This window comes from Rasamsonia emersonii, assembly GCF_000968595.1.
Source record: "Rasamsonia emersonii CBS 393.64 chromosome Unknown ctg1118621760601, whole genome shotgun sequence".
Taxonomy (NCBI): domain Eukaryota; kingdom Fungi; phylum Ascomycota; class Eurotiomycetes; order Eurotiales; family Trichocomaceae; genus Rasamsonia; species Rasamsonia emersonii.
This window is the reverse complement of record NW_013562872.1, coordinates 1-20,555: the sequence shown is the minus strand read 5'-3', so window position 1 is coordinate 20,555 and position 20,555 is coordinate 1. Positions and strand designations below refer to the sequence as shown.

The 20,555-nt window shown below is 49.2% G+C and overlaps 9 protein-coding genes across 9 annotated transcripts; 4 read left to right on the top strand and 5 right to left on the bottom strand.

Moving 5' to 3' along the window:
- Window positions 1-2: 2 nt before the first annotated feature.
- On the bottom strand, window positions 3-867 carry T310_7865 (uncharacterized protein; the record flags this gene model as incomplete). The annotated part of the gene is made up of 4 exons (XM_013469355.1): window positions 3-82; window positions 169-462; window positions 577-692; window positions 800-867. Coding segments are annotated over 4 exons (558 nt in total), but the record flags the coding sequence as incomplete, so codon positions are not given.
- A 2,708-nt stretch (window positions 868-3,575) lies between these two features.
- Window positions 3,576-4,779, top strand: T310_7864 (Mitotic spindle biogenesis protein Spc19; the record flags this gene model as incomplete). Its single annotated transcript, XM_013469354.1, has 4 exons — window positions 3,576-3,707; window positions 3,787-4,165; window positions 4,276-4,552; window positions 4,737-4,779. The coding sequence occupies 4 exons, from the start codon at window positions 3,576-3,578 to the stop codon at window positions 4,777-4,779; spliced, it is 831 nt and encodes a 276-aa protein (XP_013324808.1).
- Window positions 4,780-5,051: 272 nt separating this feature from the next.
- On the bottom strand, window positions 5,052-7,682 carry T310_7863 (37S ribosomal protein Rsm22; the record flags this gene model as incomplete). The annotated part of the gene is made up of 1 exon (XM_013469353.1): window positions 5,052-7,682. One exon carries the CDS (start codon window positions 7,680-7,682, stop codon window positions 5,052-5,054), a length of 2,631 nt encoding a protein of 876 aa, XP_013324807.1.
- A 785-nt stretch (window positions 7,683-8,467) lies between these two features.
- Window positions 8,468-9,743, bottom strand: T310_7862 (uncharacterized protein; the record flags this gene model as incomplete). Its single annotated transcript, XM_013469352.1, has 4 exons — window positions 8,468-8,836; window positions 8,905-9,210; window positions 9,391-9,576; window positions 9,678-9,743. 4 exons carry the CDS (start codon window positions 9,741-9,743, stop codon window positions 8,468-8,470), a joined length of 927 nt encoding a protein of 308 aa, XP_013324806.1.
- A 739-nt stretch (window positions 9,744-10,482) lies between these two features.
- T310_7861 (Actin cortical patch protein Sur7) lies at window positions 10,483-11,460 on the top strand (the record flags this gene model as incomplete). Its single annotated transcript, XM_013469351.1, has 4 exons — window positions 10,483-10,495; window positions 10,582-10,879; window positions 10,962-11,144; window positions 11,196-11,460. The coding sequence occupies 4 exons, from the start codon at window positions 10,483-10,485 to the stop codon at window positions 11,458-11,460; spliced, it is 759 nt and encodes a 252-aa protein (XP_013324805.1).
- Window positions 11,461-12,617: 1,157 nt separating this feature from the next.
- T310_7860 (Hsp7-like protein) lies at window positions 12,618-14,645 on the bottom strand (the record flags this gene model as incomplete). Its single annotated transcript, XM_013469350.1, has 4 exons — window positions 12,618-13,325; window positions 13,409-14,166; window positions 14,428-14,464; window positions 14,544-14,645. 4 exons carry the CDS (start codon window positions 14,643-14,645, stop codon window positions 12,618-12,620), a joined length of 1,605 nt encoding a protein of 534 aa, XP_013324804.1.
- An 803-nt stretch (window positions 14,646-15,448) lies between these two features.
- On the top strand, window positions 15,449-16,276 carry T310_7859 (Uncharacterized protein; the record flags this gene model as incomplete). The annotated part of the gene is made up of 1 exon (XM_013469349.1): window positions 15,449-16,276. The coding sequence occupies one exon, from the start codon at window positions 15,449-15,451 to the stop codon at window positions 16,274-16,276; it is 828 nt and encodes a 275-aa protein (XP_013324803.1).
- A 538-nt stretch (window positions 16,277-16,814) lies between these two features.
- Window positions 16,815-19,362, top strand: T310_7858 (Uncharacterized protein; the record flags this gene model as incomplete). The annotated part of the gene is made up of 2 exons (XM_013469348.1): window positions 16,815-16,860; window positions 16,940-19,362. 2 exons carry the CDS (start codon window positions 16,815-16,817, stop codon window positions 19,360-19,362), a joined length of 2,469 nt encoding a protein of 822 aa, XP_013324802.1.
- A 648-nt stretch (window positions 19,363-20,010) lies between these two features.
- Window positions 20,011-20,541, bottom strand: T310_7857 (uncharacterized protein; the record flags this gene model as incomplete). Its single annotated transcript, XM_013469347.1, has 1 exon — window positions 20,011-20,541. The coding sequence occupies one exon, from the start codon at window positions 20,539-20,541 to the stop codon at window positions 20,011-20,013; it is 531 nt and encodes a 176-aa protein (XP_013324801.1).
- Between the last annotated feature and the right edge of the window lie 14 nt (window positions 20,542-20,555).

Here is a 20,555-nt window from a genome sequence, read left to right as displayed (position 1 = left end):
AGTTGCGAGGAATCTTGTTCCGTCGCGTCATCTGCAGGGGTGGATCTACTGCAAATTCTCGTGGAAGCGCAAGCCAAGTTGGCTGCGTCATGGCAGTACCAGACCCGCAATGCCAGATGAGCTGACCGGTGTTCGCGATAACCAGGGCCGTGTCTGTATGACACTTACTCCCTTTTGACACGTGCCCATGGTCTTGTACTGATTCGTCTCGACCGAGAACGGCTCTCGCGAAAGAGATCGCCGAACCTGCACTTATGGATTCTGTTCCAACAGTTCGATACGCCCAGATCCCGAGATCCTGGATTGGCTCGCCGAAGACGACGACGATACGTTTTGCAGTGCCGAGGTTTTGCGAGGCCAAAATTGGGACGTGCTGTTCCTTAGGGCCGGCATTGAGAGGGAGCCGAAGTGTCGACAGACCAAGAGCCTGGAGACGGGAAAGAACGATGCGGCGAATGCAAGCTGCTTGACCTTAGCATTCATCGCTTCAACCAGTTATCTAAGTATGGGCTAGGCAGTTGTATCGCCAGAAGATATCTGTACGAACGGATGAAAAAGTGTGGAATCAAGACATACTATTCATCGCCTCCCTCTGCAACTCGTTCCACCGATCATTAGTGCTGATTTTGAACTGGAATTCCTCCTCCGGGTTGGCGATCTTCCTGATCTGATCCTTGTCATTGATGAAGTATCTGTCGTCGTATTCTCAAATCAGCTTCGAGCTCGCTATACCTCGTATGCTTGCCGATGCAGAATAGGAGCAACACAGGCCGGAGGTAAATGGAGAGATGAGTCTTACCCGAGCTTCTCCAGATCTGCAGGAAAGACAGGATCCTTAGGGAGATTCTTGCGGGTGAAAACAAGCATTTTGGCAGAATGGGTGAGATGATGAAGCAATGAATTAAATAGATCACAGGTAAGACGGTCCAAGACTGACCATTAAAGGATGAGAGGGGAGTCCAACCAAACTTGAAAGAGACAGAAACGTGAAAGTCCAAGACATCTAGCACGTTTAAAAGAAATTAAATAGACAGGATATTGAGCAGAGAAGCACAGTGACTGGGTCATTTGTAGTGAAGGAGGCTGCGTCTTCCCGTAATGAGGTGATGGCAAACAGAACAGCCCGGAAAACAAGTGAAGCCACACGAAAACAAGAAACCCAATACCTCATTTTAGACCAGGGAAACAGTGAGATTCCTAATGAATAGTAAATAGCCGGGAATTTCCTGGGAGGTAAAAAAGAACTGACCAACGTCGACAAAACAGGACAATTCAGACCCTTCCCAGCCAACTCTCACAATCTCACCATTCACACTATCAAAAAGGATAACCCGAAGGTTAGACGCATAAAAAGATGTCCTTAAAGATTCAAGATTGCTGTATACCATTTTATCTATTGTACATCCGTGAAAACGCCCATATCTAGACCCAGAATGTATTTGAAACGTATACATCGTCCTAATCGATACACCTGATCTGCGAAAGCTATGACCGGAGAAACTTCACCAACTGGCTTTCTTGACGCCAGGCAATTCGCCTGCCAATGCTTGTAGACGGAATTGATACTATAGCAAGACGAATGTGAGAATCAGCCTCGGGCAATCCAAGCGACACGGCAACAATTTAAACACGAATTCATCCGGCACTAAGGACCATGAAGAGAAGAGCCTTACCCTTCCTAATCTGAAATCACGGAAAACACTCCTCGCTGTCCCTCCGGCTACACAGCGGTTCTTGATCTGCGTAGAGCGAGTGTAGGCATGCATCTGGGAGAGCTCGAGCTGTGCTTGGGCGCGAACACGCCAAGGGAGGCTGGTGTTGCGAACCACGTAGCGGAGGGCTTGTCTAATCGAGTTAAACGTAAGGAAGGAAATTAGCCGCTTGTCAAAAATCAAATGCATTGAAGAAAAGGACACAATGGTCATGCCCAGGTATAGTTCTGCGGAGAAACGGAGCTGAGAGTATCTTACCGCTGCGGCTCATACTGCTCGAACACCTTCCGCTTGGTGTGGTCGCGGATGACGCGAGCGTTGATAAATCCGCTGATGTCTAGTCGCTTTGCTCTGAATTGCGACATCTTGGGCAAGCAGTATGGATTGTCTGGGGATGGACGATGAGATTGAATTGATGGATCCGTGTTGACCTGCAGCTGCGAAAATATGTTCACCCGATCTGGACTAGCGTGCTAACGTGCCGGACCGATAGAGCACCCCTCGATGAGATTACGGTGGATTTTGAATTACTTTGTTTTTGTGTTTTTTTTGACAATTTTGGTATGTTAATTAAAGTATGGTACTTCTGCTACTAGCGATGCTTGTGACTGTCCGTTTGAATCGGCGTCAACTTCTATTCCATCGGAAAAATACGGTCTGTTGCCGTAGCTGGTGGCCGGCTGAGAGATATAGATATACTAGAGCAATTGCCCCCCAATTTCTTACGGTCACAGAGGGAAACACTACTACTAAATGATAGTAATGGCCGGGTTCGTCAATCATATGGTAAATGAAACGGGAAGAGCGGATCTATCGCGTCAGGACATACGAGGATATACGAACAGCAGACACTGTCAAAGAGCACAAGGAACTCAATTGTAGTGATACAGTTTGTTTCCGTCAAGAGATACTCTGATGGAAGTCTATATTCTCTGTACAGAGGATCCACGGCGCAGACTCGCCAAAGCAGTCAGTCAATGGCCGTCTAGAAAGAAACATCGCCACGAAGTTCACGTCCCTCAACACCAGATTCCACTGTCCCTTTCATCTAGTGCTTCTCACCCGGCTTGGGGATCTTGGCGTTCGGGTTCCGGGGGTCGTTCTTGAACTCATCGGCTGCAACAGAATGCTTAGCACAGATCAAAACTCGGAATGCCATGACAGGAGGCAAAGCAAGGACCAAAGTCCGAGATTGGCCTCATTGTCGCCTCATTGGGTATGATTCTTCGAGACAATACTCACTGTTCATCATGACGTTCGCGAAGGAGTTGACACCGTAGAGGATGATCAGGCCTTGTCGCACATCGTCAGTACCGACATCAATCAACACGCAGACTCAATTGGCCCAAGATCCGCGAAAAAATAACAAAACATGGCCTCAAAAAGGACAGATTGGAAGGAATCGGCATACCGGCAGCAAAGAATGGTCCCATAGGCTTGGCTGTAGGGAGATCGGCTTGTCAGTAACATTCTCATTCAAAGACCATCGAAACCAAGGGAACGACCGAAAACACTTACCGACCGGCGTCGGGAACTTCTTCGGGAGGAGAGACATGGTGACAGACAGTGTGATCGCGCGACACGTAGAATTCGCGATAACTTTGGGGGTGTTGGAGTTGATAGAGTGGGAGCGGCGAAGACGATCGGAAGAGACGAGGTTTGGTATCCGGAAGTCCCAGCCAGTCCGGTGCCGCCTGAAGCAGAGACTCCTAGCCGCTTTAAGCAGCCCACACGAATATGCCCCTCGGGCCGTGTAAACAATATCAATCAAGGACGTTGACGACGTGATAACAATTGGGCAATAATTCGCATTGCCTTTTGTAGATTTTTTGAGCCTTCTCGCTCCTTTGACATCTATCTATAATGGCGGATTCTCTCTCTTCTTCCGTGGCTTCTCTCCGATCATCGCTACAGCTGCTCGAGTCGTCTATCGACATTCTCGACTCGGGCGTCAACGACTTTCCCAGACTGGCCAAAGTCTTGCAGACGACGCGGGTAAGTGATGAATTTCTTTTTTTTTTTTAAAAAAAGTGCTACGGTGCGTTAATTTCTAACAATGTCGTGAACGCTATAGCATTTCGAACTCCTTCCTGAACCGACTCTGCGCGAGGCACAACAGGCGCTCTTGAACGAAATCACTCCAAGCATTGCACACCTGCTCTCCCTCGCCTCAAACTATGTGGAACGGCTTGAACGTCGGGCGGACTCTCTGCGGGCGAAATGCCAGCTGCAGGAAGGCAGGATGTCAGAGCCAAGTCATAGTCATAGCGGCGGCCGCGGCAGTGGCAGTGGCAGCGGTGCGAGTCGACGGATCGGCACCACCCAGATGTCAAGCGATGCGAGTGCAAAAGCTGCCGAATTGAGGAAACTCGTCCAAAAGAAGGAACGGTTGAAGTACGCTGTGGACAGACTCGAGCTGCAGAGTCGCCAAAGAGAGCGAGAATTGAGGAAGAGTATGGCGGCTCATTGAACCGATGCCATGCGTACATACATACATGTGTAAACGCGGCATATGAATGGATGGCGACATTTGCCATCGAGACAAGCGACGACAGAAACAAAGCCCACGCGACAATTGCCACTAATTTTGGAGTGGCGTTGTCAAATTCGCTCTCCTGGGCTGCATCTGGCTCTTTGTATCTTGCCAATCACGCATTGGCTATGCTCTCCAATATGCAATCCAGGTGTGAAAGCCACCCTACAACGAGCCATCAAGGGCCATCCGACGTGTCTCCGCCCAATTTGAAGGAACTGCGAGGATTAGATGAGACAAAGGGAGGAGATACAAAATCCTTAGCCGATCCTTTGAGTGGTGAATCATCTATGGGCCGAATTTCAAGGTTCGTGGTTGAGTCATCTATGCAGACTCAAAGGCGATTCCATTAGGGTACCTGATACGGCACGGCCTTGGATCGCAATTGGCTATATCCAAGATGTTGGGGAAAGGGGGGGAAAAAAGAAATCAATCTATCACACAGTTGATGAATGGCATGGATTAACCATGCTCGAGTCTTGTGAAAATAGTTATTTTGAATCTCAGATCAATGATGGTGATGGTGATGGATAAGAGAGGTATATTTAGCATGATTCTACTATACATACATAAATGAACAAGACTGAGTAGTGTGTGCTCCACAGCTATTGTACAGTCCTTTTTACACCTTGGGAAATCCAGCCCGGTCCCGATCCCATACGCCGTAGTTTGTCTTTTTATAGAGAACAGATGCAGGTATGTTGTATAGCCCAAACGTATCAACAGATACCGTACCTCACGTTAGTGGTTCTTGAACCCCACCACTCCAAGTAACAAGAACGATATGGTTATAATATTTCAGAGATTTAAGCAGTTTCCGGAAGTCCAGCACTGCCCTTCTCGAGGCTCTCAGCGGAAGCTTTCTTGGAGGCTTGCCTAATTCGTTTCTTATCAGCCTGCTTCTTCCAGCTAGGGACCGTCTTGCCCTTCTTCCGCTTCTCGATAGACTCGGCCTGCTCGGCAAGAGCGCTGATTAGGGCGGGATTGTACGTGTCTTCCTCCTCTGGCACAGAAGGGAGGTCATCGCCTTCTCCATCCTTCTTAGGAACCTTGCTAGCAGCTTTTCGTTCCTGTCTTTCCTTCTTGCTGTCCTCCTCCTTGGGTTTTCCAACTTTCAAGTTCCGAGGCACTCGCGTCTTCGCACCAAGTGCCCACAGGTCTCCCCACCTTGCCTTGCGTGCATCGCGGTAAGCCCGCTTGCTGAAGGAGCGAGGCACAGTCCAGCGTTCGATCTTGCCTTCCGGCGTGCAGAAATCGAAGATGACATGACCCTTCCGTTTCAGAGGGGGCAGAATAGCACGGGGAAGTGACAACGTGTTGAAGGTAGGTGTATCGTCTGAAGCCGGCTGACTTGACGAACCATCCGACGATGTGGCTGTTGCTTCGGATGCTGTCGAGCTTCCATCTGTCTCCTGAGGGTAATCTTCATAGCCTTCGAAAGCGGCTTCGGTGGCCTTAGGTCCTTGAATAATTCCCTGCGTCTGCCGTAGATCGACACCCCTTTGGACAGCAATGTAGCTGAATTCCACATCCTCGTGATTACGGTCCTTGGCGCCAATAATGCGTTGCAGGAACTGGGGTCTTATGTACCGTTGTTCAAAGCGGCAGTAATCTCTGCGGCCCTTGGCCTGTCCAGGAAACGGGTACATGGGGCACTTCTGGTGATTAGTGCAGGGGGCGATAATCATTCCTTTCTCTTTCTCCACAAAGCCATTGTCCCCAGATTCGGTAATACCTTCATATTCCGTGGAGCCCGGGCTCGAGATATGCCGTTCCAGAAGCATCTCACGAGCACCTGCGATGGCTTCGAAGCCCCTTTGACGTCCTTTCTCCAGAAGAATGAGAACACCTCCTTCAGGATCAAGCATAGACCATAGATTCTTGACGTGCTGTTTCCGCAAGTAGTCTTCTTCGATTTCAAGGAGGGTGTGAGGGGCAATAATGACGTCGTACTGTTTCCGTTTCGGAGGCGCCCTCTCATCCTCCAGCGTTGGCGTGTCTCGGACATGGACATAGTCAGGGAGTCGCGGGAGAAAGGTCGTATTCTCGAGCATAATGCTCGCACGACGTTGCAGGGCCTCCGACCCTGCAAGCACTGTGGACTTTCCCATGGGGATCGGAGCATCCTTGGGATGATCTGGAACCATGACCTCATATTCGGCACGAACAACATCCCTCCACGCCAGGATACCAGCACCTCCTCCACCAGCGTCCAGCACTCGAGGCCCGCCCTCTTGAGTTATCAGCCGACGAATCCAATCTGTCCCTAGGCGCTTTCGCACTTCTACCAACACACTCATCACAGAGGCATAGATTCCGGGGTACAGAACGGCCAGGAAGGTATTGGCTTCCATCTCTCCCATATGGTGTTGTGATGCACTTAGAGGGATGGGAAGTTGCGGGACCTGGTATCTTGGAGCGAGTGTCGTGGTAGAATGAGGCAGGCGCCGTCCACCAAAAGTCCGGTGGGCAACCTCCGAGATATGTTTGTTGGAGTAATTGGACAGGATGGCAGAGATCGGCCCCGTCACTGTTTCACGCGGGAGGAAAATGGTACTAGGATCCGTGCGAAATTTCCCCATCTCAGTAAGGGGATGGAACCTGGGTGTGGAAGAATCAGGGTCCGCTTCTTGCGCAGCTTGCTCCATCATCAACTCTCCCCCCAGTTGTTCAGCTATCTCCCTTGCACGCTTCATCACAGGCGTCTCCTCTTCAAGCGGAGGATTCTCCATATCATATACCACCGGGATATCAGAGTCATCTGCGTCGTTCTGTTCATACTCCACTTCTTCGAAACCTCCCTTTCCATCATCTCGTAAAAGCGTGTTCCGCTCTTTCTCTGCTTCCTGACCTTCTGGCTCGTTTCTCGTGATAATTGGCTTCCCATAGAGACGTTCGTAGAGCTGAGTTTCGACTTCGTTCAGATGGCCTTCTGGTAAAGTCTCTCCGAACCGCTGCCTGACCAGTCGGACCTTTGCCTCCAGGGCTTGGTGATTCCGATGTCCAATTACCCCGCTGAAGACATCGTCCAAGTCCCAATCGTCGACGTCCAGGATATGTTCGAAGTCATCCAGGAGGTAAAGTTCATCCAGAAGTTCTGCCACTTCGTCTGCATTCTGATTGATGCTGTCAATCAGCGAGTATACTTCCTCTCTCCTCTTCGCCAATTCCTCCCCTGACGGCGCGATAGTCGACGAAAGCCTCCTGAATGTAGACCATCGTCCGGTCTCTTTCCGGTCCAATCTTTTCGCGTCGATCGAGGGAAAGGCGGCGAAAGACAATCTTCGTTGCGAGCCTGGGGATGTTGCTGTCAGTCTCCCGGACTCATGATAGAGGAGCTGGCGGGAAGCAGCTCGCGACGAGCTCCGGACGACGGATTGCAATAGGTCACGAGAGCATGACCAGCAGGCCTTGGATGCCTGAGATCTGGGGAGCATCCTGCAGCTCCCCTTGCACCAAAGAGCGAACAAGAAAAACTTATTTCGAGCTTCTTGAAAGAGAACAATTTGTCGGCGACTCAAGCTCTTCAATGAATTTCTTTTGCCAAGACATTTGTAGGTGAATCAGCAACATGTGATTGGCTGGATTGCTTACACTGGCGTGTTACATAAGCAGGTACCTGACCTTGGAGCTGAGCACGGGTTGAAAAGGTTGAAATAATTCAGAAACTTACCTAGGTACAGTACCTTGATCTACTTGTTCGGGTCTACTAAGATGAGAGACCACCTCTTTTTGTCCAACTAGGGACAAGATGACAATCAGGTACCTGGACATCATCCATCTATTGTTGTGGCTTGGTGCAGTCCACATGTCACATGACCACTCACACTAGATGGACTAAGGGTCATGTGACTGAAAGGCACGACATTCTCGCCGAAATCTGCAGATGCAGAGCTGTGAGCGGAGAGGTCAGAAAACCTCCAAAAGCCTGAGACCAGTTGCGAGGTTTCTGGGTCACGTGCATTTCCTAATATGGCTAGTGTTTGATTTTACCGCCTTCCGTTTAAAGTAAGATTATATACCGCCCCGCCGGCAGAATATACGATTTTAATTGGCGGAGTTCTCATCATTTCTGCAATAATTGCATATCCAGATTGGAACAGTCCATAAGTACAGCAATGTGTGTAGTTGAGTAAGGCGATGACAATATAGCAGAAGGCACTGGTCATTAATGCAGATAAATCACTATTTCGTATGTATGTGCATACAGAAGGTTTACGCATCACTCTGCATCGTCTCCCATCACGACCTTTAGAGATGCTATACACTTCATGACTTCATGTTCTAAAGCGGTCAGTTTAGCCATTACGGCAATGAGACTCGGATCTTGGCTGTCGATCCGAATCTTCTCTTTCACTTTGACCTCCTCTCCACGCCAGGTGAAGATTTCGCCAGCCTCATCATGAGGCCGATGTCTGGGCCCAAAGAGTTTTTCTCGTAACGAGAAACCAGTCAAGGAGATATCTGGCGCAAAAGCCGTTGGCGTAAGAGAAGTGGCATTTGGTTCGAGGGTTCTTAAGTGTAAGACAAGAGCTGCATCTGCAACTGAAAGATGGAATGAGACGTATGGCGGTAAGGGAGGATCGAACACCTTTTTTGGAACTTGTCAGCATACGCAAGTTCCACATATGCTATGCCCACGTGGAACAGTTCACATACATTATCATCTGCACTGGTTTCCCACCACTGACCCCTCGAGGTATCTGCGTCCCCCTTTAAAGTGGACCTCGCTTCCGCAATGTTCTCATATAGAAGTCGCAGTTGGCCGGATATAAAATTCGCGTCCAACGGATCCCCGGTCCAAGTGCTAACATCGACCACGTCCAAGCTCTGATTCACCAGATCACGCACAGCTGCGAGTTGAGTCAATACGAGTTCCGGGGCTCCTGGGTTGTTAGATAAGCAGAGGCGGGTGCTGGGAGCACCACGAGGCGGAGGAAGAGAGTTGAGTCGAAGGTGGATGTCCTGTATGTATGGTAGCAATCAGTGAGTTAACCTGCTCCAAAATAAATCCGTCAAGGGAACTTCCAGAGGGAAACTGCGGTCAAAATATTGGGGGTCCCCCTCGAGGGGAGGAGGGGAAGCAGCAATGTAGTTGTTGTGATGACCAACTCAATCTGTCCTTGTACGCGGAGAGAGACGTACTCCTTTAACAATCCTCGTTCCTACTCTGGTGACAAACCCCTTGACACTCTCGGAACGCTGTGACGAGAGCACCAAAGTCGAACCTGGCTCCTTGGGAGCAAGCAGTTCAGCGCATTCCTGGAGACCCTCCCTCAACGAGGCAAGGGATTCCTGAAAGGAGGCCAAGAGCCATTCTAGCTCTCTCGACTACAGATATATTTGTCAGCAAAAAGGAGCTATATCGAAGCCGAATTGAGAATACAAGCAGTGTGTTTCCCAGACTACTATCAACGACTCATCAGACCTACCAGGGCCTTTTCTTCCTCCTGCTTGAGCTGTTCTGGAGGCAGCGGGGGATATGCCCAGGTCGCCATTTGTCGTTCTGGAGCTGGGGAATGATGACTTTCGCTAATTTCTCTCACGACTCCCGTTCTTTATTGGACCACGTCGGGCTTCTAGACCACAGAGGGGCTGTACCACAAATCCCCCAAAGACCGAAGGCTGCCTGCGACAGCTGCCCCGATTGATGAGGGGCAGATCGCGGCCTCAGGTGAATCGGGAGTAGACGGATCGTGCAATGAAACGCTGGAGCTCCTGTGGTGAGGTCTTGGGCAGCGGGGATAGACAGATCGACAACGTCACGACAGGCTGGCAGCTGGTTGAGGTCACGACTGCGGGTGAGCCTGGGCTGCCAATGAAGATCGGCGATGGTGGCTGGGAGGGTCCGGTCTAGTCTCGAAACAGCCTAGTGCATCTTTAATCTTAATGCCTAAAATGTTGGGGCTAAGCCAAGAAGAGGCTAGAGCAGCGTGCAAAGATGACGTAGGGCTCGCCGTCCGCAAATGGCAATCTTGGGACTTGGGGACTTGCAGTTGAACGCCGCGTAAACCCTGGGTGCTGGTCTCGCCTCTTATATCGCTCCGAGGATTCCCAGCCGTCAGATTCCTTCTTTAATCTCCAGTTGTCTCCTTTTCCCAGGCTCATGGTCCATTGAGCCCGTCCATAGGTCATTCCCTCTCTCGCTTCTCCCGAGAGGTTCCCTTTGCATTCTACATACGACCTGCAGTAAAGCTATTCACACTCCTCTAGTGAGCTCGAGGGTTCGAAACTGCCATGGCGGCAGGAAGTACGATCCCCTTTAATTAATTAAGTTCATTGGTCATTGTTATATTTTATCGTCCAATTACTGACGATCTGCCTGTCTCCTTTCAGGACCGATTCTTGGCTTATTGGCCCTTTTCTTCACAGCAGGAGCCATTCTGCTGATGTTTCTGACGTTCCTTGGTGGCGCAAACAACCATCGGCCATTGAACGAGATCTACTTCCTTCAGGCGAACACCTCGAATATCCCTGGGGCTCCAGCTGTGTCGAGATGGACATTCTGGAACGTCTGCAGCGTAGACAGCCATGGCAAGAGCCATTGCGGCACGTCTCACCCCACGTTTCCCTTTGATCCCCCAGGCCACAGCAACTTTGGTACGAACGTAAACGTTCCTCACCAGTTCATCGGGTAAGTCATTAGTTTCTCTCTCTCTTTTTTTTCCCCTCTCTCTCCCTAGGTTGTGGCTAGCAAGTTACTAACAGTACTGCAGAACGAACCATTACTTCCTCATGTCCCGTTTCATGTTCCCATTCGAGATCATCGCACTATTCTTTGCGGTGTGCTCGCTGTTTCTCGGTCTGCTGGCACCCTGCACCCGAATTGGAAGCTACTTGTCTAGCACGATGGCTTTGATTGCATGGATCTTCCAGATTATCACTACCTGTCTAATGACGTATGTCTCAATAATGCCAGATTAGTACTCCGTACTAACCATCCTTTTCAGTGCGTGTTATGTGGAAGGTCGCCATCACTTCAACTCCAACGGTCAGCACGCAAAACTGGGCCCAAAGGCCTTTGGCTTCATGTGGACTGCCGTCTTTCTTCTGACACTCTCCTCCTTCCTCTACTGCATGGGTGGCTTGACTGGCCGAAGCGAAGCTGGATACAGTGGTCGAGAGGCGAGACGTCGCGGATTCTTTGCTGCTAAGCGATCCTCTAGCACCAGATCCGGCGGAAGCACTGCCAATGGCCGCAAGGAGTACGCCTAGGCTGTCTGCCTGCGTACCTATGCCCAGAACTCCTTGAAGAGTCGCAGTCAAGTCGAGGAAGGTAGAGCATTCCTCTTTCGGCAATGTGCTTGAGCTGTCCCCGCTGAAGGTCTTTGCTGCCTTTCTCCTCGATTTGACGATGATTGCATTTCGCCTTTAACTGGCTGTGTTATTATCTGCCAACTAATTCCGCAACCTTCGAATCCTGCGCTTTGGAAAAAAAGACAGACTGTTATGACTACCATGCAATTTCCCATCTCCCTGACCCACGTCCCTCTCTTATGACTCTACGAGCACGTGATGTATGTCTTGTTTCTCCGACCAATTATCCCATTTCCTTGGAGAAAAAAAAAGAAGACACCTTAATGCCCCTGATATTGCACCCTTAACTTAGTCAGCAGGCTGATCTTTTTTTTTTAGTCTCTGATATATCTATTCTATAATCACTACTTCTGATGACTCCCACCCTGGTTGGGGGATTTTTATTTATGTGTTTCATATATCTTAATGTTTGTGATATATAGCTCTTTGCAGAGGAGGGGATGTTTGGTAGTAGTGGTAATAGAAGTAGTTAATTAATCCATGCCATTTCATCTACAACAACTCTACTTCCATTTCTAGTAATTGTTGCCGTTAGTTCTGAGAACCCTTCATGTAAAATAAACGAAAGCGAACCCTAACCACATCGATAGAAGCGTCGATGTTCTTTTCTTCTATGAATGAACAAACCTCTAAAAACCTCTATTCACAGCCAATGAATTTAAATACATAACAATCCCATGGCAGATCTATTGGTCTTTTTTATGTCCTGAACTGACATGAGACCTTTTTCCTTCTTGTCTCTCTTGGAAATTAGATTCCAATTGGACATGTCCTGTCTCCTTTTTTTTTCCCAAAATCAGGGGTCCCGGTCGACGAAGACAAAAGACCAACGCTGCTGGTGACGACCGCAAAAAAGATAACATAGGAAACACATAAAACCAGGGTCGTAAATTGCATGACAAAGAAATAAAGCCTGTAGTGGCTAGCTGGAAGGGGACGGGGAAATAAGAATAGGAGTGATATAAGAATGAGAAAGGATTTTGTCTGGCAACAAGGCGATCTGTAAGAAAGAGATTCTTCCGTATAGCATCAGAAATAATCAAAAAGAAAGTACTCTATGCAGAGCCATTCTCGGTAGCCTTGGGAGCATCAACAGCGACTCTGACACCACCCTTGGCGCCAACCTCTCTTGCCGTGATCTGCATTCCCAAATCCGAGTTGATGTTGATCATAACCTCAACCTTACCGCCCGCCTTGACATCCTTGACAGCAATCTCGGCAATGGGCTTCGTGACCTTCCAGATGACTTCGCGGATTTCCTCTTCTTCCTCTTCAGAATCAAAGTCAGAGTCCTCATCCTCATCGGCTTCCTCATCTGCTTCCTTCTCTTCCTTTGGCTTTGGTTCAGGCTTCGTGACCTTGATCTCACGGGCCCCTTCACAGACACGAACGAGAACGTCTCCTCCCTCCTTGGGAACTGCATACTGAGCAATGCGTCGAGCAGGCAGAGCAGTTTCCGCGTTAACCAGAGGGCGAAAGACGGCGTCTTCCGCAGACTCCTCGGTCGACACGAGCTGGACGCCGATGGTATTGCTGATGTGTGGAGTGACAGTAACAATGGGGTCAATAGACTGTTCGATGTCCTCTCTGTCGAATTCTTGGATCAGAGACGCCTGGTAAGCAGCGCCTCTTGCGGCCAGATCAGAGGGATTAATGGCGGTTGCCGATGTCGAGGGGGCGACGATCGATGTCTTCTCTGGGAATATGTTTTGGAGAAGACGGGCAATCTTGGGGGTGTGAGAAGTACCACCCGACAAAATAACCTAGATAGGGTACATCGGTTAGTGGCTTCTTTCATAGCACAATCTTTCTCTCACCTGAAACAGGGGAACGTGTTGAAACAAACCTCATCAATATCCAAAACATCAAGATTCGCCTTCTTCACGGCCTCTTCAATCAAGCCAGTGAACTGAGAGAACACCTTCCCAGCCAGGAGCTCGTATCGGGTACGGTTAATGGTCGAGCCAAAATCAATCCCGTTGACGAGACTCTCGATACTCAAGGTGGCATTGGTACCAAGGCTAAGGGCCTTCTTGGTGGCCTCGCCCTCCAATTTCAATTTCGCCAGCCCACGAGCGTCCTGTCGTGGATCCGCCTGGTGCTTCTTCATGAATTCCTTGGCAAAGTGATCGATGATGACCTGGTCCAGCTTCGCTCCTCCTAACTCGTAATCGTGAACAGTGGCCAGGATCGTGTACATTCCTCCGCGGGATGCGACGACGGCAACATCGGATCTTGTCCCTCCTAGGTCCGCGACAACGACCAGTTTATCCGTAACCACCGCCCCGGGTCTCGCATCGTAGGCCAACAAAGCAGCCGCAGGCTCATGGATGAGCTGCAGCACCTCGATACCAGCATCTTTGGCAGCCGCAACGAGAGCCTGGCGCTGGGCATCGGAGAAATCGGTGGGAACCGTGATGACTGCCGCATTGACGGTTTTTCCCAGGAAATCAGAAGCAGACTGTTTCAGGCGGCGGAGATGACGAGTTGTAATCTCAGAGACTGTGACGGTGCTGGGGTTTTCATCTGTCGTATCATGGATGGAAAAAGCCACCGTCGAATCGCTCTGTTGCGGATGCGCAGACTGGTGACAAGGCGTCGGATCTATAGACTTGAAGCTATACCCTCGATCAGCGCCTCATTGCCATAGAACAAATCTCCAAAATTGCAAGCGTGGTATTTACTCTTTTCCCAGATAATCCCTGAAGTACGCCACAGTGTTTTTGGAGTTGCGGATAAGTTGCGCCTTAGCCTGGGTACCATGGAATTCCTCCCCCTCAACATAAGACAGTATTGAAGGAATTTGGCGATCTGCAATTGACTCATGAGCCCCTGTGGATGACCTAAATTGCCGAGTTTACCCACCTCCTTCTTCATTGGCAATCACTTCAGCCTTTCCATCCTATTTCGCAACCAATTATCAGTAAGAATCCAGCAACACTAGACGTATGTACTGTTCCTATACGTGTGATAAGACTCACAGGTCCAGTGAAGGCGATAGAACTGTTGGAATTGCCGAAGGAGATACCTATGGCGAACCGCTCTGCCGCATCGGCAGTCGCGCCGTTTGTCCCGTCACTCATATCGACAAATTCGATTTAGGACTTGTAGAGAACGCTACAACGGTCTAAGGAAAACTACAGCCGTCGAACAGCTGGCGTGGTATTCCCAGAAAGAACGAAGGAACGAAGGAAAGAAAGAAAAGAGCGGGATGAGCGAGTTCAGCCGCCAAGTTAGCCTTTCGGAAAAAGTTTTGAGAGGGATTATTATTTGAGGCTTTTGGTGAAAGCGGGAAGGCACCAGTGGCTCATCCCCGCCTTATCGATAAGGCTGTGGCTATGCGATCAATCGCCTTTCTCATTCCTCAGAATTGTCCCAAGGTAAAAGTCAATCCTATGCTTCATATGTCATATCCACTTACTTTTCAAGGTTACGAGACAAGACATACTATGTAACAGCTTTTTTTTTTAAAAAAAAAAGGACGCCGACTTCCTCCGTGAAACGTCTGTTATTGTCAGCAGGAAAATGGATGGCTAAGGATCACCGTGTAAAATATGAAAGATCTCCTAAGCATTCTCCGGTGTCAATTAAAAGGGGAATGAAATAGTAATAAAGACGTTCGTGGTTCTTGCTGTGTAATTATTGAATGTTGCTTTGGCGTCCGAAATGGATTAAGCTCAAAATCACGTGTCTTTATCGATAAGGAGCATCGCGTTGATCTTCCTGCTCCAAAAGTTTGACCAGCTTCCTTCAACCTAACCTAGCCTGGTTGTGTTTGCCTCTTCTTCCACGCCCTGACTAAATGGGAGCCTGTGTTTACTCTGTGATGGTTGTTCTGGGTCCTTGAGACTTTTTCGCTGAGTTTTCCCTAGAAAGCACTGGGGCCATGACATCTCCTTCCATCCTGCTTCCGGGAGACCATGTCCCCTCCGATGTGCTCCCCTCGACCACGTCCGCTCCCTTGAGGATTGGACCAGGGCTGCGCTTGCTATATCAGCAGCAGGAGCCTCAATCGAAGACTTCACCTTCCGCCCACGCCATCAGCGCAACTCATGCCGGCTTATTATCCGTTGATCAGAAACGAAATGCGATCTCTGTTCTTTCGTTCCCAAATCGTCGCTACATTCCCACCCCCAACGATTTGGTGATTGCACAAGTCCATCATACCAGCCAGGATTACTTTCACTGCATCCTTACCCCACATACACCTCATGCTTTATTGGGACTACTTGCTTTCGAGGGTGCGACAAAGAAGACAAGGCCGATGCTCAAGCAGGGTGAATTAGTCTATGCCCGCGTTCTCTCCGTTGGTGTCGGTGCTGGAACCGAAATCGAGCTGACCTGCGTCAATCCTGCGACCGGCAAGGCTGAGCCTGGAGGCTTGGGGCCGTTAACGGGAGGCATGCTATTCGATGTCTCAACAGGGTTGGCCGCGAGGCTGATGAAAGCGAGCTCCTCATCTGCAGAAGGCGCTGCAGGCGTGGTTATACTTGATGAATTTGGAAAGAAGCTGGAGAGTAAGGGAGGCTTTGAAGTAGCCGTAGGGAGAAACGGCAAGGTCTGGGTCGACTGTTCCGGGAGCGGAGATATCGCTGTCAAAGCTACAATAGCTATCGGGCGTTGCTTGAGGGAAATGGATGAACGCAATCTAGATCCAAATGAGCAAAGAAAGTTAGTATCAAAGGTCCTACGAGAAATGAAGATTGATGTTTAATGTTTTTCCGACTCTCTGGCGATGGCACTTATATTAAAATAACCTGGAGCCAGAAAGAGCATAATCTACTCTGTTATATAGAAGTCTCCCTTTTCCTCTCTCTCTCTTTTCTTTCTTTTTTCCCCTCTTATTTTCCATCCGAGCGCTAGTAGGGCTTCTTGTGAGCAAATATTTTCATTGTTCATAGTCTTTCAAGTACCGAGTAAAAATGAAAGCAGGAAAAGTTCCGGGGAAAAAAACTAGAGTATTTACAATTGTAACCCTCAAAGATAATTAATGGAAACGAGTATAACAGAATTTCTATTCTATATGCACTGTTGGAGTCAGGCTGTCACAAGTCGCGAATAGTTAAATTAGGTTTGGACCAATCGACTAGCTTCCCGTAACAAGCTTTCAGTTTCGCGTCGCTTCACTCGATCAACACTTTGCAATCGTCAAGTCAACCTCGCGCGTGAAAGGTGATGCAGGTGCGTGCATTCCTCCATTTGTGAATATTTCTTGTCTTTTCTGTCCGTATTGAACCTACCTCGTGGCCATAATGGGCCAGGCATCCTCACAGCAACAGCTCGATCCCGAGAGCTCCTGTACGTTCTTTTTCTCTACCTCCCCCGAAATAGATGCAATTGGAGATAACGCCTCTAACGAGTTTGAATGGATTGCCAGACTCGACCGATCGCGATAACGATAAGCTTACGAGGATGCCTGTGGACAAGCGCCGTGATTCAATTCCACAAAACTCTAAGCGCAAAAGGAGCCCGTCGCCTGACCGTGATTCTACCCGTCGGACACCATCCCCATTGACGCAGGACTCCAGCAATGAGCAGGATGAGACTGAGCGACCTGCGAAACGAAAGCGAACTGAGAAGCAGAAGAAGCGAGAGAAAGAAAAGTCTAAGGAGAAGAAGGATAAGAAGGAGAAGAAGAAGAAACGCGACGAAGTAAAGGACCGTCCCGCTCCGCCCGCTGCGATCGAGGTCCAAGTCTCTGACAAGGCTCCATCCGATTTCGAGTCCGCGTCTACCCCTCCCTCCAGATCTCCGACAAAGCCCAAGTCGCACTCAAAGTCAGAAAAGAAAGCAGCCCAGCCCGGTCCCGAGTCTCAGACGCCTGCACCTACTACGGCATCCGTGAGTGAGCAACAGAAGCAGCCAAGTTTCCAACCGAATGGACGACCCGTTTCTAAGCGAGGCCATGTCTCCCAACAAAATAAGAACCTCACTGGATTTTTTAGCCCTGAGGAGGTCCAGATACTGGAGCACTACAAGGTCGACTTTTGTAATACAAACGGTCTCTCCGGCGAAACGTTCGATCGGATGGTCCAGCACTCGCGTCGGGACAGAAGCGATGAATTTCCTTGCCACCCTTCAATCATCACCAAGGAAGAATTCTGGCGGAATATATACGAGCTTCTTCCCAACCGGGATCGACGGTCAGTGTACAGGTTCATGCGCCGCCATTTCCAGGCGTCGAGCCAGAAACCGCATGAATGGACTCCCGAGCAGGACGACGAACTTGCAGAGCTTCATGCCATCCATGGGCCCAAATTTGCTCTGATAGCGAAGATACTTGGTCGGACTCAGGATGATGTGGTTCAACGATGGAAGAATAAGGTCGAACATCGGGATACGATGAGGACAGGTCCATGGTCCGAGGAGGAAATCCGGCAGCTTCTGGAAGTTTTGAACATGGTGCGAGATGCCCTCATCAATGCCGGGCAGGATGTTGGAAGAGACATTTACGAGATGGACGAGAGCAACATCGGTTGGGGCACTGTGAGCGATTACATAAAAAACACTCGATCGCGACAACAGTGTGCTGATAAATGGCGCAAAATCAAACGGTTTGTGATGAAATTACGAGCAAAAGGAGACCCCAACGCGGTTTACGATCCAAGCTTGAAGCAGTCACTCAGACGCAAGAAGGAAAGCGAGCCCAAATCAAATGGCCCGAAGCGACGGAGGCATCAACCAAAGAGTGCACGATACGTGACGTCTGAGGATGATGATAGCGATGATGATGCTGTGAGTAACTCTGCAGTTTCGTCGAGTACAAGGGACACGAGGAGCGCAGCAGCAGAGTCAATGCAAATAACGAAAGAAACGACGTCAGCATCCGTAACCGACAGTGACCAAACTCCTGAGACTCCGAGCGTCAGTGGTGGATCCAAGAAGGCTGCAACCAAGGACGATGGGATTGCTTCTACGGATGCGCCTGACACTTCTGCCGATGTATCACCTGGTCGAAAGTCAGCAAACGAAAAGAGAAAATCAGTCTCCCATGTGACGGACGCAGATGACAATTCAAGTGATGAAGAATCCAATGAAGATGAGACTGAGTCATCTTCTGATGAGTCCAGCGACACCTCACCTCCAGCCAAGAAAGCCGCGCCCAACAAGCCAACCACAACTCCGGGGAAGCCATCACCTCAGGAGCGTAAAACGCCAAGTTCTGTGAATAAGGGTGATAGAAGGGCCAGTAAGGGCTCCGTTGTTCAACGAGCTAGTTCATCTAGTTCTTCGGAAGAATCATCCTCCAAGACGACTTCGAGCGAAAGTGAAGACGAGAGACGACACTCGAAGATCACCAGCAAAAGCGCCAACAACGCGACGGTCAAGCGCAATCAAGCTAGTGACAGTGACGATAACGATAGTGAAGACGATTCCGACAGTAGCGAAGAGTCAGAATCCGGATCGGAGTCAGACTCCGAATCCTCGTCTACGTCCGAGTCACAAACGCCGCGTATCTCCAACGGAGAACAGTCCCGTCATAAGACTCTCACAACTTCCGGATCTCACACCCCGCGCAGCAAGAATCAAACTCGGAGGGACACTGGCAACCAATCACCAGTAGTCAAGGCCGAGAGCGAGTCCGACAATGACAGTATCAGTCCTGACCTCAAACATAGCAAAAGCGAGAAAAGAAGAGAAGAAGAAGATGAAGAAGATGAAGAAGAAGAAGAAGATGATGATGATGATGGCGATAGTGACTCCAATGATGCAGAATCCGATGACGCAGAATCCGACGATGAAGACTCCGATGACAGCGAGGACAGAGTTCGCCTCAAATCAGAACCAGACTCCGATTGATTGATCATCGCTGAAAGTCAAAAGTAAAAAGAAATGTGTATTTTTCCTTTTCTTTTGTGGTGGGTTTTGTGTACTGTGAAGGTTCGATTCACTCATGAATCCAACCATGTCGTTCGTTCATTAGTGAGCGATGAATCAATCGCTAGCTTGGTTTGGTTGCCTTTCGCGTTAATGTCTGTATGATATTATTGTGACTCGTCGCACATTTCCATATATCCTTCTTGGTTTTTTTTCCCCTTCTCCTAATCTGGCTAATTGTCGCTGATCTATCTGTTGTACTGTACATACATACACGAAGGGCTAAAGAAAAAAATGATAAAAGATATAATAAGTTTATCATATTAACTGATACTTGTTTGCGTTCTATGTGTTGAAACGCATACAGATAAATAATCCACTAGACAGTGAAGAGGGTTATGAAATGAAAAAGGAGCTCGAAGTCGCAGACAGAAACCAGTCTACTGTATTCCTTCTTTCTTCTAGCCTTCTAGTAAGGCATAGGTATATATATAAATACAACATGGTTCTATCAAAGTATATAGATAGATAATCTTTGGTGATTGTTATGCTTCAAAACCCGTTATCAATCAGTGATACTCCAATCCTTGCAAGAATCATACATCAATCACATCCAAACTCCGTACCCTCTTACAATTCATCTTTCCTCTCCCATCCGGTGCTTGCTGTTGTTGCTGCTGCTGTTTCTTCTTCTTCTTCTTCGTCTCTATCGAGTTGGCTTTCGTCTGCCTGGCTTGATTTCTGCTCGCTGGCGACTCTCTTTGCCAAAGCAGCAATCTCATCATCGTATGCGGTCCACTCTGGAACTTGCCGCCGGGCTCGATCCAGCTTGGGCTCCTTGGTCAGGGGGTTGTTGCACAGGTCAATGGTCCGTGCTGTCGCCAGCGCCTCGTCCGAGCACCATGTCTCGCACCAGAGCCAGTCCTGTGGCAGACTCTTAATAGGGATAACATGCTGCATGTGGTTGGGTAGGTCCTGATCCAAGTTGCTCAGGCTGGCCGGATCTGATGAGAGGGTTTGGTACTGGCCACGCAACCTGTCACCGGCTGCCAATTCCCGGAATCGGTTCAGGTCGACCACGTACAAAGCAGAGATGTGATAGGGCAAACCCTTGAGGAAACTCTTCCAATAACCCTGCTTCCAGAAGCGGAATCCTTCCATTTCTGTGCGTGAGT